The 12,954-nt window shown below is 41.9% G+C and overlaps 1 protein-coding gene across 1 annotated transcript in view; it reads left to right on the top strand.

Annotated features, from left to right (window-relative positions):
* The window catches only part of LOC111667190 (poly(rC)-binding protein 4-like), a 36,771-nt gene extending 25,127 nt beyond the window's left edge, over positions 1-11,644 (top strand). Inside the window, exons 9-15 of the mRNA XM_023422814.2 lie at positions 729-803; positions 1,941-2,012; positions 4,102-4,143; positions 4,239-4,314; positions 4,797-4,846; positions 8,246-8,415; positions 10,668-11,644. Coding sequence (XP_023278582.1) covers positions 729-803; positions 1,941-2,012; positions 4,102-4,143; positions 4,239-4,314; positions 4,797-4,846; positions 8,246-8,415; positions 10,668-11,013 — 831 coding nt within the window. The 3' untranslated portion in view covers positions 11,014-11,644. The remainder of the gene's footprint in view (positions 1-728; positions 804-1,940; positions 2,013-4,101; positions 4,144-4,238; positions 4,315-4,796; positions 4,847-8,245; positions 8,416-10,667) is intronic.
* The last annotated feature ends 1,310 nt before the right edge of the window (positions 11,645-12,954 follow it).

Genomic DNA, 12,954 nt, shown 5'->3' with positions numbered 1-12,954 from the left:
TGATGGATCTGAACAGTAGTTTCAAAACGCCTTGTGTGATTCCCTGCTGTTTGGGCATTGATCGTCACATCACTTAAAACTGTCTTCAATCAATCAGTTTTTTTCTTCCATTGCTTTCATACCATAGACTGTATCTAAGCAAAACACAGGAAGTAGGGGGTGCTGCAGGTGCTGCAGCATAGGTGTAGAGCTGCCGGAGCGCACCGGAACGACTCTCCGCTACTTTTTTTTCTCCAAGAGATGAAATAAAATATCTACAGTTCAAATAATTCAGACAGAGAGAAATGTACTTCTGACATTTACAGCCGTGTAGTCTATTCTGTACTTACAACCCCCCCACCCCCACCCAACCCGCTCGATCATACCGTCTATCAGTAATTTAACGGTGTGACTTTAGGACGATCACACTATGGTTAGGTCCTCACAACCCTAGCTCAGAGCTACAAAGACCCCTCACCACACTGCTTCAATTATTAAATGAATGATTAGCATAATCAAAAGACATCCAAGGCGGGGATTAATGTCAGTGTTGTACCAGTTTAGTTAATCATTGTTTTTTTTAAATCAGAGTTAACACTATTTGTAGGACGTACTCAAAGGGCCTCAATCTTTGACAGAAGTGCTGACGTCATGGCAGAGTAGATGTGTAGATCTTATTCATGTCTATGAAATTACTGATAAAGATTTATTCCAACCTCTAACCCCTCCTCCTGTTTTTGACTCCATAGTCTCCCCCGAAGGGTGCAACCATCCCCTATCGACCGAGCCCCTCACCAGCTGCCCTCCTCATCGCAGGGAACCAGGTAAAGGAGTGAGATTTTACCAGTTGGGAGGCTTATCTGTGGCACAGTGGTTCTCAAACTACCGGGTGATACAGGCTTTATAGGTCATAAAGGCTTTACAGGGGGTTCGGGGTAGATAAGAGAAAATTTTGACCCGCTGGTGGAGTCAGGGAATCACTGAAGTTATCAAGATTCATCCTCTAGGCATTATGAATGTCTGCACAAAATTTCATGGCAACCCATTCAAGAGATATTTTAGTCTGAACCAAAGGTGGTGGACCAACGGACAGCCGGAAAGTTTGAGAACCACTGGATTAGCATTTGGGACTGACACCGTCACCTTCACAACTTACATGAAAGTCCAAATGGTTATCTGAGAGGGTTTGGAGAAGGAGGCATTGCCAATAATCAATTCTTTCACTGGAGTCTTGGCGAACCCTTACGTTGAAACAAGATGCACGTAGGTGCTCCTCGGTGGGAGATCGGGTGGTTTTTGTGTGTGAGGGTGGGGTTGAGTGCTATGTGAGATGCTTCTGTTTGAGAAGGGACAGATATCCACCCTCCCATGGAGCAAGTCACAAGATTAGCAAGTGAGACTGGAGACCTGCCGTCTCCTCTGGCTACAGCAGCACCCAGATATTCTGCATAGCTGTCAGCAGTTCTGACGCTGTTTGTGCTGCCTCAGACTCTGGTCAATTTCTGGAATGGCTTTGTGTTCTTGATATTCCACATAATAAGCTATCAAATTAAATCTGGGGGCGAGGTCCCGGTCACTGGGAGATGGCTGTAATGGAGGCTGCACAGTGGTAAGAGAGGTTCGTATAATTTGTCAGAGGAGAAAATGAAGTGGAATGGGAAAGGGCCTGCAGATGAGTCATAGCCTATAAGCTTGTTAGGTGTGTTAAAGTGTCAGAAATGCGGCTCCGAGAGCCCATCTCAGACCGGAGTTGATCTATAGTGAAGCCCTGAAAAAAATTAAATTGTAGGTTTTTATTTATCAGATTTATCATGGGAGGTTTAAGCTGGTAAGAACATATTTAACCTCAATCCAATGCAAAAAACAATGACTTTCCAGACTTTATAAACATGAATATATTTCAGTAATGAACTATCTATTTTCACTTGGTGCTTCCTTCTCGTGTTGCTGTGTGTTTGTAGGTGTTTGAGGCATCAGAATTTGCACCCCACCCTCTGTACTCAGTCACCCAGGGTGGCCTGGACCTCCAGCAGGTAACTAAACAATCATTCATGTGAAGTCTGTGAATAACCTGTTTTTCTGAACATGAAAAATCTCTTGCTTGTTTCTAACATTGGTCCTAGACATCATTATGGAGCACAGGAATGAGTTTCAGGGCTGTGAGGATTTGAGTGGTGAGTGAGAGCAGGGGGTTGTGTGGTATGTCCAAATTTACACAGTCCATCATCTGGCATGAGGCATTAAAAACAACAGCTGAGAATAAGCTGCAGCTATTGTTCTACCCTGTCATAAGAGCTATAACCCCTCCTGAAACACGACGCCATCACACACCACCACACACCACCACCACAGCTCTGCCGTCTCTTTTTTAGTCCTGCCTAGCTCTGCACCAGAAATATTTCAGCTTTAAGAATATTCCTCCCATGACAGCAAATAGTACATACTGTCATAATATCAAAATGGATACAAAAGCCTCTTACAAATCAATCATAGACTGAAAAAAATGTAATTGTTGGTAATGAAATAGCCTATAAAAAGTTCTGCCAAGTATAAAGACACAGATTTCACTCTTGCTGTAAAAGACAAGATTACTGCTAATTTGTGGCGTTTGTGTGCTTTCCTAAATAAACACAGCTCGAATGTATTGATGAATTGCTCAGGCTGAGCTCTCCCCTCTCCAGTTTATGACCATATAGGATGGACTGGTAATAGTAGCCAGACTGCTGGCGTCAGGCTAAGCTAAGTGCTGTCTGCTCAAACCATAACTGTAAGGAGGGAGGGCTGCACACACACCACCCTCACTAATTACAGTATATATACACACACACACATATATGTACATATATTTATATACAGTGAGTATTGATGGGTGGGCTGATACAAAAGGGGGTTAACATATGTGAGTCTGCATTATTTAAAGTAATGAGGGGATGAGTGATACGAGTATTTCACATAAATAGATCATAGATACAACAGAGGTGAAGGGGATTTTGTTTGTGCTGTTCACAGCACTGAAAAATGGCCTTTAATCCTAATGTTCTCTTTGGGGTCCTGGAGCCCCCGGGCCATCTTTAAGAGCTCAGTAAACACACATAACATTGTTTTATCAGCTTGATTCTTGAAATGCTCATAAACAGTTTGAACTGATGACACGTTTCAATAGTGCTGCTATAGAGGTTGATGCATTACTTCTGTCTGAGAAGCTCAGCTGTAAAACATGGTTAAATTCAATGGATTTTCATTTGCTCTATATACTGTATCTGTGATTGATGATGACAGTACACAACACTGCCCCTCCCAAATAAGTCTGGATTTCTGTAGTTTTATCTTCACTTGGGAGGTAAATCTGTCAGTATGTAGGACACCAAACTCGACATTTATTTGTATGTAAATGACCATTAATAAATTATTGTTCATGCATGTTTGACATATGGAACATGAGATATTTCCTTATTTGGTGTAATAGCAATGCTTAATGGTCACTTATGTATCCACATATTTGGATTTTAATCAGAACAAAAAATAAATAAATAAAAAAATTAAGGTTAATTTTGCAATTGCTATTATGTTGACACATACTGCAGTGGGGTTTGTGGGACATTGACACTAGGGTTGTAATGCCAATCTCAACAAAGGACATAGGTTAAAACATCTAACAGCCATGTGCATGTCACAGAACAATCAATTTTCACAGGAGATACTTTGTATTGACATAAAGAGTCCCACTAAAAACTGCTTCCAATGAGGTCTGTGTATTATCCAGAGTGACTGTTGAATCTTTTAAATGTCATCACGGCTGTGAGCGCTACAAGCTACATTCGAACGACCTCCACTGTAGTGGGGTGGGGGCAAAAATCTCACACACAGATATTTCAAACCCCACACATATAAAGCAATAACTGTGGGATATGCATTGGCAGGGACGAACTAGAAGTTCATGGGAAAATATGGCATATCTCATCTGTATAAGTTCACGGCTTAACTATAAAGACTCATTTCACTTATTCTGAAAAACAGGCATGTATTGACGGTGAAGCACTTCCATTAAGAGGCTACAGATTTATTGCCTGTGTGTGATGTTTTATTGCTGTAATTTACCTAATGCAGGATGCTCTCTTTCAGGCCTACACTTTGCAAAACCAATATGGCATTCCACACTCAGAGGTTTGACCATTTGTAGATATATTATCATTTAATATAACATGAGTAGTTTATGGTTTAGTGTGCACTGCATCGACCGTTTCCTCTTTGTTTTACAGCTGGCCAAGCTACATCAGCTGTCAGTGCAGCAAGGCCTGAGTCCTATTGCCCAGCCTGCTTCGACTGTCATACCTGGTATGTATAGAACTAATAATAGTATTTGCTCTGGATTATATCGCTACCACTATAAGCTTGCCCAGTTTTGCCTTCGCATTGCTCCTCCATCTGTAACTTGTCGAAGATTGTCCAGCTGCCTTCAGACGTGAGAAGTTACACTCACTGTACAGATTATGTGCTTGTCAGTGAGGAAGGAGGAGAAGAGGCTTTATAGCTTTCTCATATCTCCCATTCTTGGAGAGAAACTATTATGTGAAATGATACGTTGCAGAGAGTCGGAGAACTGGGAGAAAGAAAAGAATGAGTGCCGTGTTAAACATCAGTCCATTAAAATGGAAATTAACTGCTTTACTATATCTGGCAGTATCTATATCTTCGCTGAAAGGGTTTTCCAGCATGTCACCGGTGGGTTTGTGTGGATTCACTAACTACAGGAGCTGAATAAATATTAAAACGTCTGTCAGTTTTATTCAGTTGTTGCTTGTATTTTCTCTCATCAGGGATGGACTCGAACTCTCAGACATCTCAGGAGCTGCTTATTCCCAATGATGTAAGGAGAAGTAACTCGACTTTTTTTCTTTCTATGATGTTAGTATTTTCCCATCTGAACAAGGAAAAACAACAGGAAGTCAGCGCTCATCTCACATGCACACTGCTCTGCAGCAGGTGACTTCAGATGCAGTAGCTGCAACTGCAGAGACATCTGGTGTGACTTCAAAAGAGACTGGAGACATGTTGGCAACTGACTAATTATCCTCATTATTCTAACCTCCGACTAACCCAAGGTTAAAGGGATTTTGAGCCGATATGGATCCTTTCGCATTATTGTCTGGGCAGCAGTTGCAGTGTCTTAGAATGAGTCCCAAGAGTGCTCAGTAAATCCTCTCATGTTCCCTGACCTACTTAGAAGCTGTCTGCTGTCAAAACAGCCAATAAGAAAACAGACAAAGATCCTTTCCCTCCTCACTTACCCTCCGCCAGGGTTTGATGAAATGTCTTTCCAATCTGAGAGTAGAAATCAGAATGCAAAGATTCACTTCAAAATAAAGTTAGACTACATTTCTCTTCAAATGATCACTGTTCTATTACATCAGGCTGGTTTGGACTGAGAGCATCTGTTCATTAATTACAGTGATTCCCTTAATATGAATTTAACTCAGAAAAAAGCTCACTTATGAAGGAAAATTAATAATGAAGCCATTTGTGATTTACGATTTAATTTGCAGCTCTGATATCTGGTGTAATAACAGAACCACAATCATTCAAACAAATGATATGTTGCTCAGAAGATTAAAGGATATGGATGGTGTTTTTCTACTGTCGACAAATCCCATGAGAAGACCAAAACTAACAATGTATTAGTTCGTTGTCTCTCAGTAATTTCTCATTAGTTCCTACTGAAGATACAAGTCTGCAAAATCAGGCCATAAATGTGTACTTTCATTGTATAAACAGACTCAGTAATTTCCTAAAAGAGCTGGGCACTGTAGTTTTTAGGAGTTGATAGTTAATTTGTTGGGGACTATTTTCAACTGCAGAGCAATACACACTAGTAAACATTTATGGCAGCAGGACGGCGTTTGTGGGAGTGACTCAATATAAACCACAGTGCCCATGTTTGTGATAATAAAGGAACGTATCATTCAGTGCAACAGTGCAGCTCATTGATGTGTTTTTAATCGTTTTGGAAAACAATGGAAGTCTGTGTCACAGAGGAATAAATTAGAGAATATCAGGGTTTTGCCACATAGAAGATACTTGTTAGGATCAGCTCATTGTTGGTTTTCTCTTCATGGGATTTGTAGACACCAAGGAAACATGCTATCTTTATCTAATTGTTACCCAAACACGTCATGCACTGCAGTTTAGTTTGAAATGCTCCTTTATTTACAAGGATCTGCAAAGAAAAAACTTTTTTTCAGACAATGAAATTAATTTCCCTTTGCCGTCTTTGTTTTACAACGAAGAAGAGAAAAAAAGAGAATTGATTACTCAAGGTTTCACTGTACTGTATAGGATATAGCCACAACCCTTCAACAACATTTCTAAAATGCCTGAAGTAAACCCCCACATGGCGAGCGGCACAATGCATCAGAGGAATGAGGGGGTCCAGTGCTATACGTGACAGGGACAGCTGTAAGCTCCAGCCATTGTTCCAGAAGAGAGGACTTATAGCCATGACTGAGCTTCCTCAGTCCTCTGTCCGCCCTCAGGCCGGCCACACTCCAACCGCACAATCCCGTTCTGTGCTCACACAGAGCGCCGAAGAAGTCTTGTGCGCACGCACACGCACGCACGCACGCACGCACACACGCACACACACACGCACACACACGCACACACACACACACACACACACACACACACACCCATTGAGAAACTGCTTACACACAGTCAGCAGTATGCACTGTACTTCTGCGCAAGGAAGATTTCGCCAGAAGAAAAATGGCTGCACCCTCACCATCCCATCCCTCTTCCTGTGTCCTTTCAAATGACTGGCTCAGCAGGAACTCAACAATATATAGGCCACTCGTAGCTGAAGACCAGGAGCATTGTGCTGTGTCTCTGTCATTTGAATGCTTAGGAAAAAATAATCACCACAGCAAGCGTATATGTAGTGTCTCCTGGGTCATTTATTTAGCTCTAGTTGCATCTTTAAAGTGGGTTTTTTTTGTGATTGTTCATACAGGAATGCTGTTGACTGAGGTCATACATACCAGAGTGGGTGAGCTGTTGACAGCTGGTATCTATTGACAGGTGGTGTAAAAGGCCAGAGTCCAGTGGAGATTCTTGGTCTCAGTGGGGGAAGAGACGTTATCTGTGATTTGAGGTCTGTAGTGGCCATTGTCTCATGAGTTGCTCTTTAGGCCGGCTGCTCTCTGTGTGTCCGCCCCCCCCACCCACCATTCTCCCCGAATAAACTGCTGAGCCAATAATAGCCAGGCAGACCAACCAGGTCGCTGTGTGACAAATCAGACATTGTGGAACAGGCTGCTTACTTCTCAGGAAAGGAATGTGAAATGCGGGGACAAGTGCAGCACGATCACTGCGCGTGTGTGTGCGCGTTGTGTATTTCTACCTCTGTGTCAGCCGCTGTTTAGCTGCCAGCACACACACACACACACACACACACACACACACACACATACACACACATACACACACACACTACAAGCACTTCATCACTGTCTGTCCCACTCACTATATATCTGGCAGCATAACCCCGTCGCTGAGCCCTGACACCCTGCACTTGAGCTGATACGCAGCCCCCGAGCCCTGGGTCTGTTAAATATCTATTGTGGCTAATAGGCATGGGTCCAGGTTGGGTAATGAAAGCAAAACAAAAGTGATAATGTATTTGGGAATGCAATAAAACTCGTGTCACTGTCTAATCTGCTCTCAGCAGAGAGAACGCTCAAGCCGACGGGACGTATATTATATATTTGAGTTATTTTCCCATTATGTTTTCCATTAGTGCGGAGATGCATCTAGCTGGCATGTGTTTGGGAAGTGATTTGTTTGGGAAGTCATCACCACTCCGAGGAATCAATAACCTTTTAGCCACTCAGATTAATGACAGGCAAATGTGCCTTCTCTCGTCTCTTTTACCGGAGCACACGCAGTAGCAATTAAGGGAGACTCTGGGGGGAAAAAAAGTGCTTTTGACGTGCATGATGGATGACCAGTCCACCAAAGACAAACAATGTAATTGCAATATTTGAAGTGGTCTGCATTAAGTCAGTTTTTTTTTTTTTTTTTGGTATGTAGTGTTTTGCTTTTGCCCATTTCGTCAGAATCACTTTCATCAGCATTACAGATCCAGTCAAATGATTTATTGGAGCCTTTCCCTGTAAAGCATGTCTCCCTCTCTCCCTCTCTGTGTATCAACATATAGTCATTCATCTTTCCATCACACTGACCGATCTGCCTCACCTCTGTTCTTTTGCAGCTGATCGGCTCGATCATTGGCCGTCAGGGCACTAAGATCAATGAGATCAGGCAGGTGTCGGGAGCGCAGATCAAGATCGGCAGCCAGCTGGACGGGACGAGCGACCGCCATGTCACTATCACAGGAACACCCGTCAGCATCAACTTGGCCCAGTACCTCATTACCTCCTGGTGAGGCCCAGTGGCACACGCAGCCATCTAATGAATCAAGTGCAAGGCAGAGAAAAATACATCGGTTTAAAAGGGTCAAAGGTCATGCTATAGTGTGATAAGCAATAATGAGGTATGTCCTGGTGCTGCTGGTAATTGGCCTCCAGGGAATGAGTAAAATCAGGGTTGTATTGTACAATGTAGTAACAGTGTCTCTTTGGAATTCAGTGTTTGCAGCTCTGCAGCCTTTGTTTTGTTTTGTTCTGGCCACATTAATACAAATAAAACTGAATGCAATTCTGGTTGTAAAAATTATAATAAAGTAACAAACCAACAGTAAAAGGTAGAAAGTACAACATAAAAATTAAGCAGCACTATATAAAAGTAGGAACATTTACTTCCTATTGTGTGTGTTTCTTTACATACATTTAAAAATGTGACTAAATTTAATATAACATATATAACCTTTGGTAATTATTAGTCCTTGCTATTGATTCAAAAGAGGCAATGTCCATCATTAATTTCAATCTGACTCTTCCACTGATGAAGAACTAGAACATTAATTCTTGCTTGCATATACCAGGTGGTTTGAGAGACCTGTCCCATAAAAAAATACAGCAAGAAAAATTCTGACAAAAGTTTTTGCAACCTCGCTTAACACTTTAGATTTTTAAATGAGAAACAAAAGAACATCCCCACATTAACCCCTGTGTTTGGATGAGATTTTCTTTATATCCTCATTGTTTTGGGTCCCAAAAAACTCCACTGCTGCAAAATATAAGTGATGACCTTTCTTTTTTTTTTTTTTTTTAAATCTTTTAAAAGAAAGAACAAAAAGCACAAAAAAAAAAGCTTTTCTTCTGATCTCATGAAAACCTTGATACTACAATAACAGAAATCCAGATCGACTTAATTGGGATTTGGGAGGAGTAGTGCCGCATAAAAAATAAAAAAAACTGTCAATACAGTCACAGAAATAGAGCAAATGAAAATCTATTGTAGTTAATCATGCTTCACACCTGGGATTTCCAAACAGAAGTAAAGTGCAATTTTCTGCATCTGACTTGTTTCAAAAGCAACTCTTATAAAATGAGTAAGCAACACTATTTATATGGCACTTTAAAAACCAGGGCTACAAACTGCTTCACAGGCACAAAAAAGATGATGAAAGCATTTGAATGATTAATAACAACCAACAAAAGCAAATATTGTCAAACTAGGGCAAGGAAGCATCAATAAGTTTGCAGATCTGACCCCGACAGCGAGACTCCTCCATAGTCTACGAGCCAGAGCAGAAAAAGCTCGGTCACCACGAGTCTTGAAGCCTGAGCAGGGAACAAACAGAAACACAGCTAAACTGACAGATAACGATAAAGACAAACTAAAATAGGTCCCAGTATAGAGTCTGGAGGAGCTCTACAGATCAGGGGAGCACAATGGACACACAACAGTTCTGATAGGATAAGTAGACGGAAAACAATTCAAGTGCTGGTGCATTCATGCATTAGATATAAAATTAGGAAATGCCATGAGGTATCAAAGTGATAAAACAATGTTAGGTATCTTTTTTGATAATTTAAAGAGACCCCAGAGTCTTCATGACCCCCAACAAAACATTAAGGTTTAATAAAGAAAAGAATCTGCTTCAGTTTTATACAGTCAACAGTACAGTAGTTTCAGTGTTTTGAAGTTTAACTAGTGTATAGCTCTGGTAAATTATGAGAGTTCACCAATGTAGCATTGCACCCCTGTAACACCGCCAGACCCACGATGGACAGAAAAAAAGGGGTAAAAATCAATGCAGCAGAACCAGAGATATCGTCCTTTTTTATTCCATGCATTCTTCTTCTTTGTCAAAACCTGGCACCTATATTACCCACAATGCAACTGGACCACTGACAGTTTGGTCAGGTGTGTTATGCTAGTACTGGCTAAGGACAGAGATGAGGAGGGGGCTACAGAGGTCTGGTAACCTCCCTTCTGTCTATCTGCACCTTTCCAGATAGAAGACCGAGCAAACACCGACTCAAGTGACATCATGAGCAAATCAGATTTCACCCACAAAAGGCTCAGCACAGCTTGTTTCACATATGCAGTGGTAGCTGCTCCCAACAAGACTTGTAAACAGACTCTGTAAAATTGGTAGAGTTCCCTTTTAATGATTTTCCAGAAACTTCACCCAGTGTTGCAGCAACAGTATAATCCTCTAATCTTCCTCTTCTGTCCTCTCCCCGCCTCCCTATCCTCCCCTCCTCCTATCTCTGCCCTCATAGTTTAGAGACAGCCAAATCCACAGCCCAGGCAGCCACCATGGCAGCTCCGGTCGACCTCAACATGGCCTTCACCCAGCCGGCCTCTCCAGCTGCCTCCCCTGCACCCACCCTGGCCGCTGTGGGCGCCCTGACCCCAGCTCATATGCTGGGCACCCCATACGGCGCCATGCCCCTCTCCGGCCTGCTGGGGGTGAAGTCCGTCCCCTTTCTGACTCTGTCCAGCCCCGCCCCCACCGTGGCTGTCACTGCAGCACCCTCCCACACCACTCTGGCCGCCTACACCGCCAAAATCTCCTCAGCCAACTGCATCAAAAAGCCAGAGAGACAGAAGTTCGCTCCCTACTGATGTAGCCTCTGCGTCTCTATGTCTGGAGAGTCAGATGAAGGACAGCTGCGCAGTGTTCTTCCACAGACGCCTGATGTAGCCGTATCCGCTGGCAGAGATGCTCTTGACTTTTATTCTTTGATGCACCAACAGAGAAGAGACCAACAGAGATGTGGATAAAGCTATTAAAAGTTATTTACGGTTATAGATAATTTGTGAGTTTCCCATGAATTGATGGACTGCTTTCATCGTCACCTCATCACTGTTATTGATCACAAAAAAAAAAAAAAAACTTAAAAAAAAAAAAAAGGGCTGGAACCTCACCTGAGAGATACATGTTTAAATAAGTTTCTACATGTGTATCTCAAGTTAGAGATCAGCTATGAGTATTTATCCTTCAATAAATTTGTAAATTATACTCAGATGACAAATGCTCTACTGTATGATGCTTTTATACAATGTCTGTTTGCCTCTTGAAGTTTTTAAGAAAATTTGTAAATGTCTGGGGGGATTGTTTTTTTTTTTTTAATAATCTGTGCTACTTTATCGTTCAGTGTTATGTTCATTTTGTTGGATTTTGTTTTGAATGAGCAACTTGTTTAATCTTTATTTATTAGTATTGTTTCATTTATTAAAAGTCTTTGTTTCCTGACATGGTGGATCTATTTGTCTACTAGTTTGTTTGTTTTTTTATTTGTAATTATCTGGTGCACATGCTGCCAGTCACTCAAACAGAAGAAACTGTATTTAAACTGAATCGGTGATAAATTAATGTAGCAGCACAGGGACACACACATTCAGGAGGAAACGGGGAACACAAGCTGCAATGCCAGGTCCAGGTTATATTTGTTTTCCTCCAAACAGAGTCTGGATGGCAGCTTGTCATTTGGGTTGCCAGAATTTATGAGAGGTGCTTTTCACATCATCGTGCTCATGTGCCCCAAACAATAACAGCAGAATGAGACCGTGCGACCCCAGAAGAGACGAGAGCTCTGCCGACATGCCAAGCAATACACTGACATGCATGCAAGTGTGCACAGACAAAAGCCGATCCAGAATCACACGCTGTTCGTTCTCTCTGTGTGTGTGTGTGTGTGTGTGTGTATAGACTGTTATACTGAAAATCAATCACTGAACATCCCTCAAGACAAAATACAGGCTTTGCCAGGAAGAAAGAAAACGACACGAACAGAGGGAGAGAAGTAGAAAAATGAGGCGCCTCAGTGATGCTGCAAAAATAAAATTCAGTATCTGCATCAGCATGCACCACAGCATCATCATCCTCTGGAGAGACAGCTAGGATCCTTTCATCCTAACAACCCCCCCCATTTTTTTTTTTCTGTGACTGCATCATGGGTATGCAAGACACTGAGTGCACAATCCTCATTGTTGCCAAAGACATTCATTCTCTGAGGCAAACAGACTCACAGCCCACGCCTGCAACTTCACTGTTATTCAGCCGAAGTCCAATGAGTGGCAAAGCAAAAATATTAAAAATAAGGACAGAGATGCCTTGAGATCGATCTATCTATCTATAGCTCAACCAACAGCCAGTTTTAATTTTATGATTTTCAATGATGCAATATTTTCAAACAAAATAGATTGAGATTGATATTTCCAATTGTCCTTGAAGGCATGAGTTTTAACAGTGATACTCAGGGTCTCATTGGGTCACTTGTGCCATCTGCGGGCCACATATCACTACTCAGTGAGATGGTGTGAATCGACCTTGAAGCACATCCATGTTCCCGATGTTAGCAGAAAGATTTGTTAATAGCACCCGCCTACATTTTCAAGTTTTTTTTTTGGTTGGTTTTTTTTTTCATCATATGAACAAAAAAACTTTAAACTCAAACCGCAGCTATACTACTGTTTATCAAATAAGAAGATGCGTTGCATTTGAATATCAAAGTGGGACGCTAGTGACAGTGTGAAGCTCGAGTTGGTGAGAGCAGGGACCTC

This window comes from Seriola lalandi, unplaced genomic scaffold, assembly GCF_002814215.2.
Source record: "Seriola lalandi dorsalis isolate HSWRI2012SDOR001 ecotype SW California unplaced genomic scaffold, Sedor1 jcf7180002054685, whole genome shotgun sequence".
NCBI classification, from domain to species: Eukaryota; Metazoa; Chordata; class Actinopteri; order Carangiformes; family Carangidae; genus Seriola; species Seriola lalandi.
The sequence above is the reverse complement of the archived record's forward strand: the minus strand, read 5'-3'. Positions and strand labels throughout refer to the sequence as shown.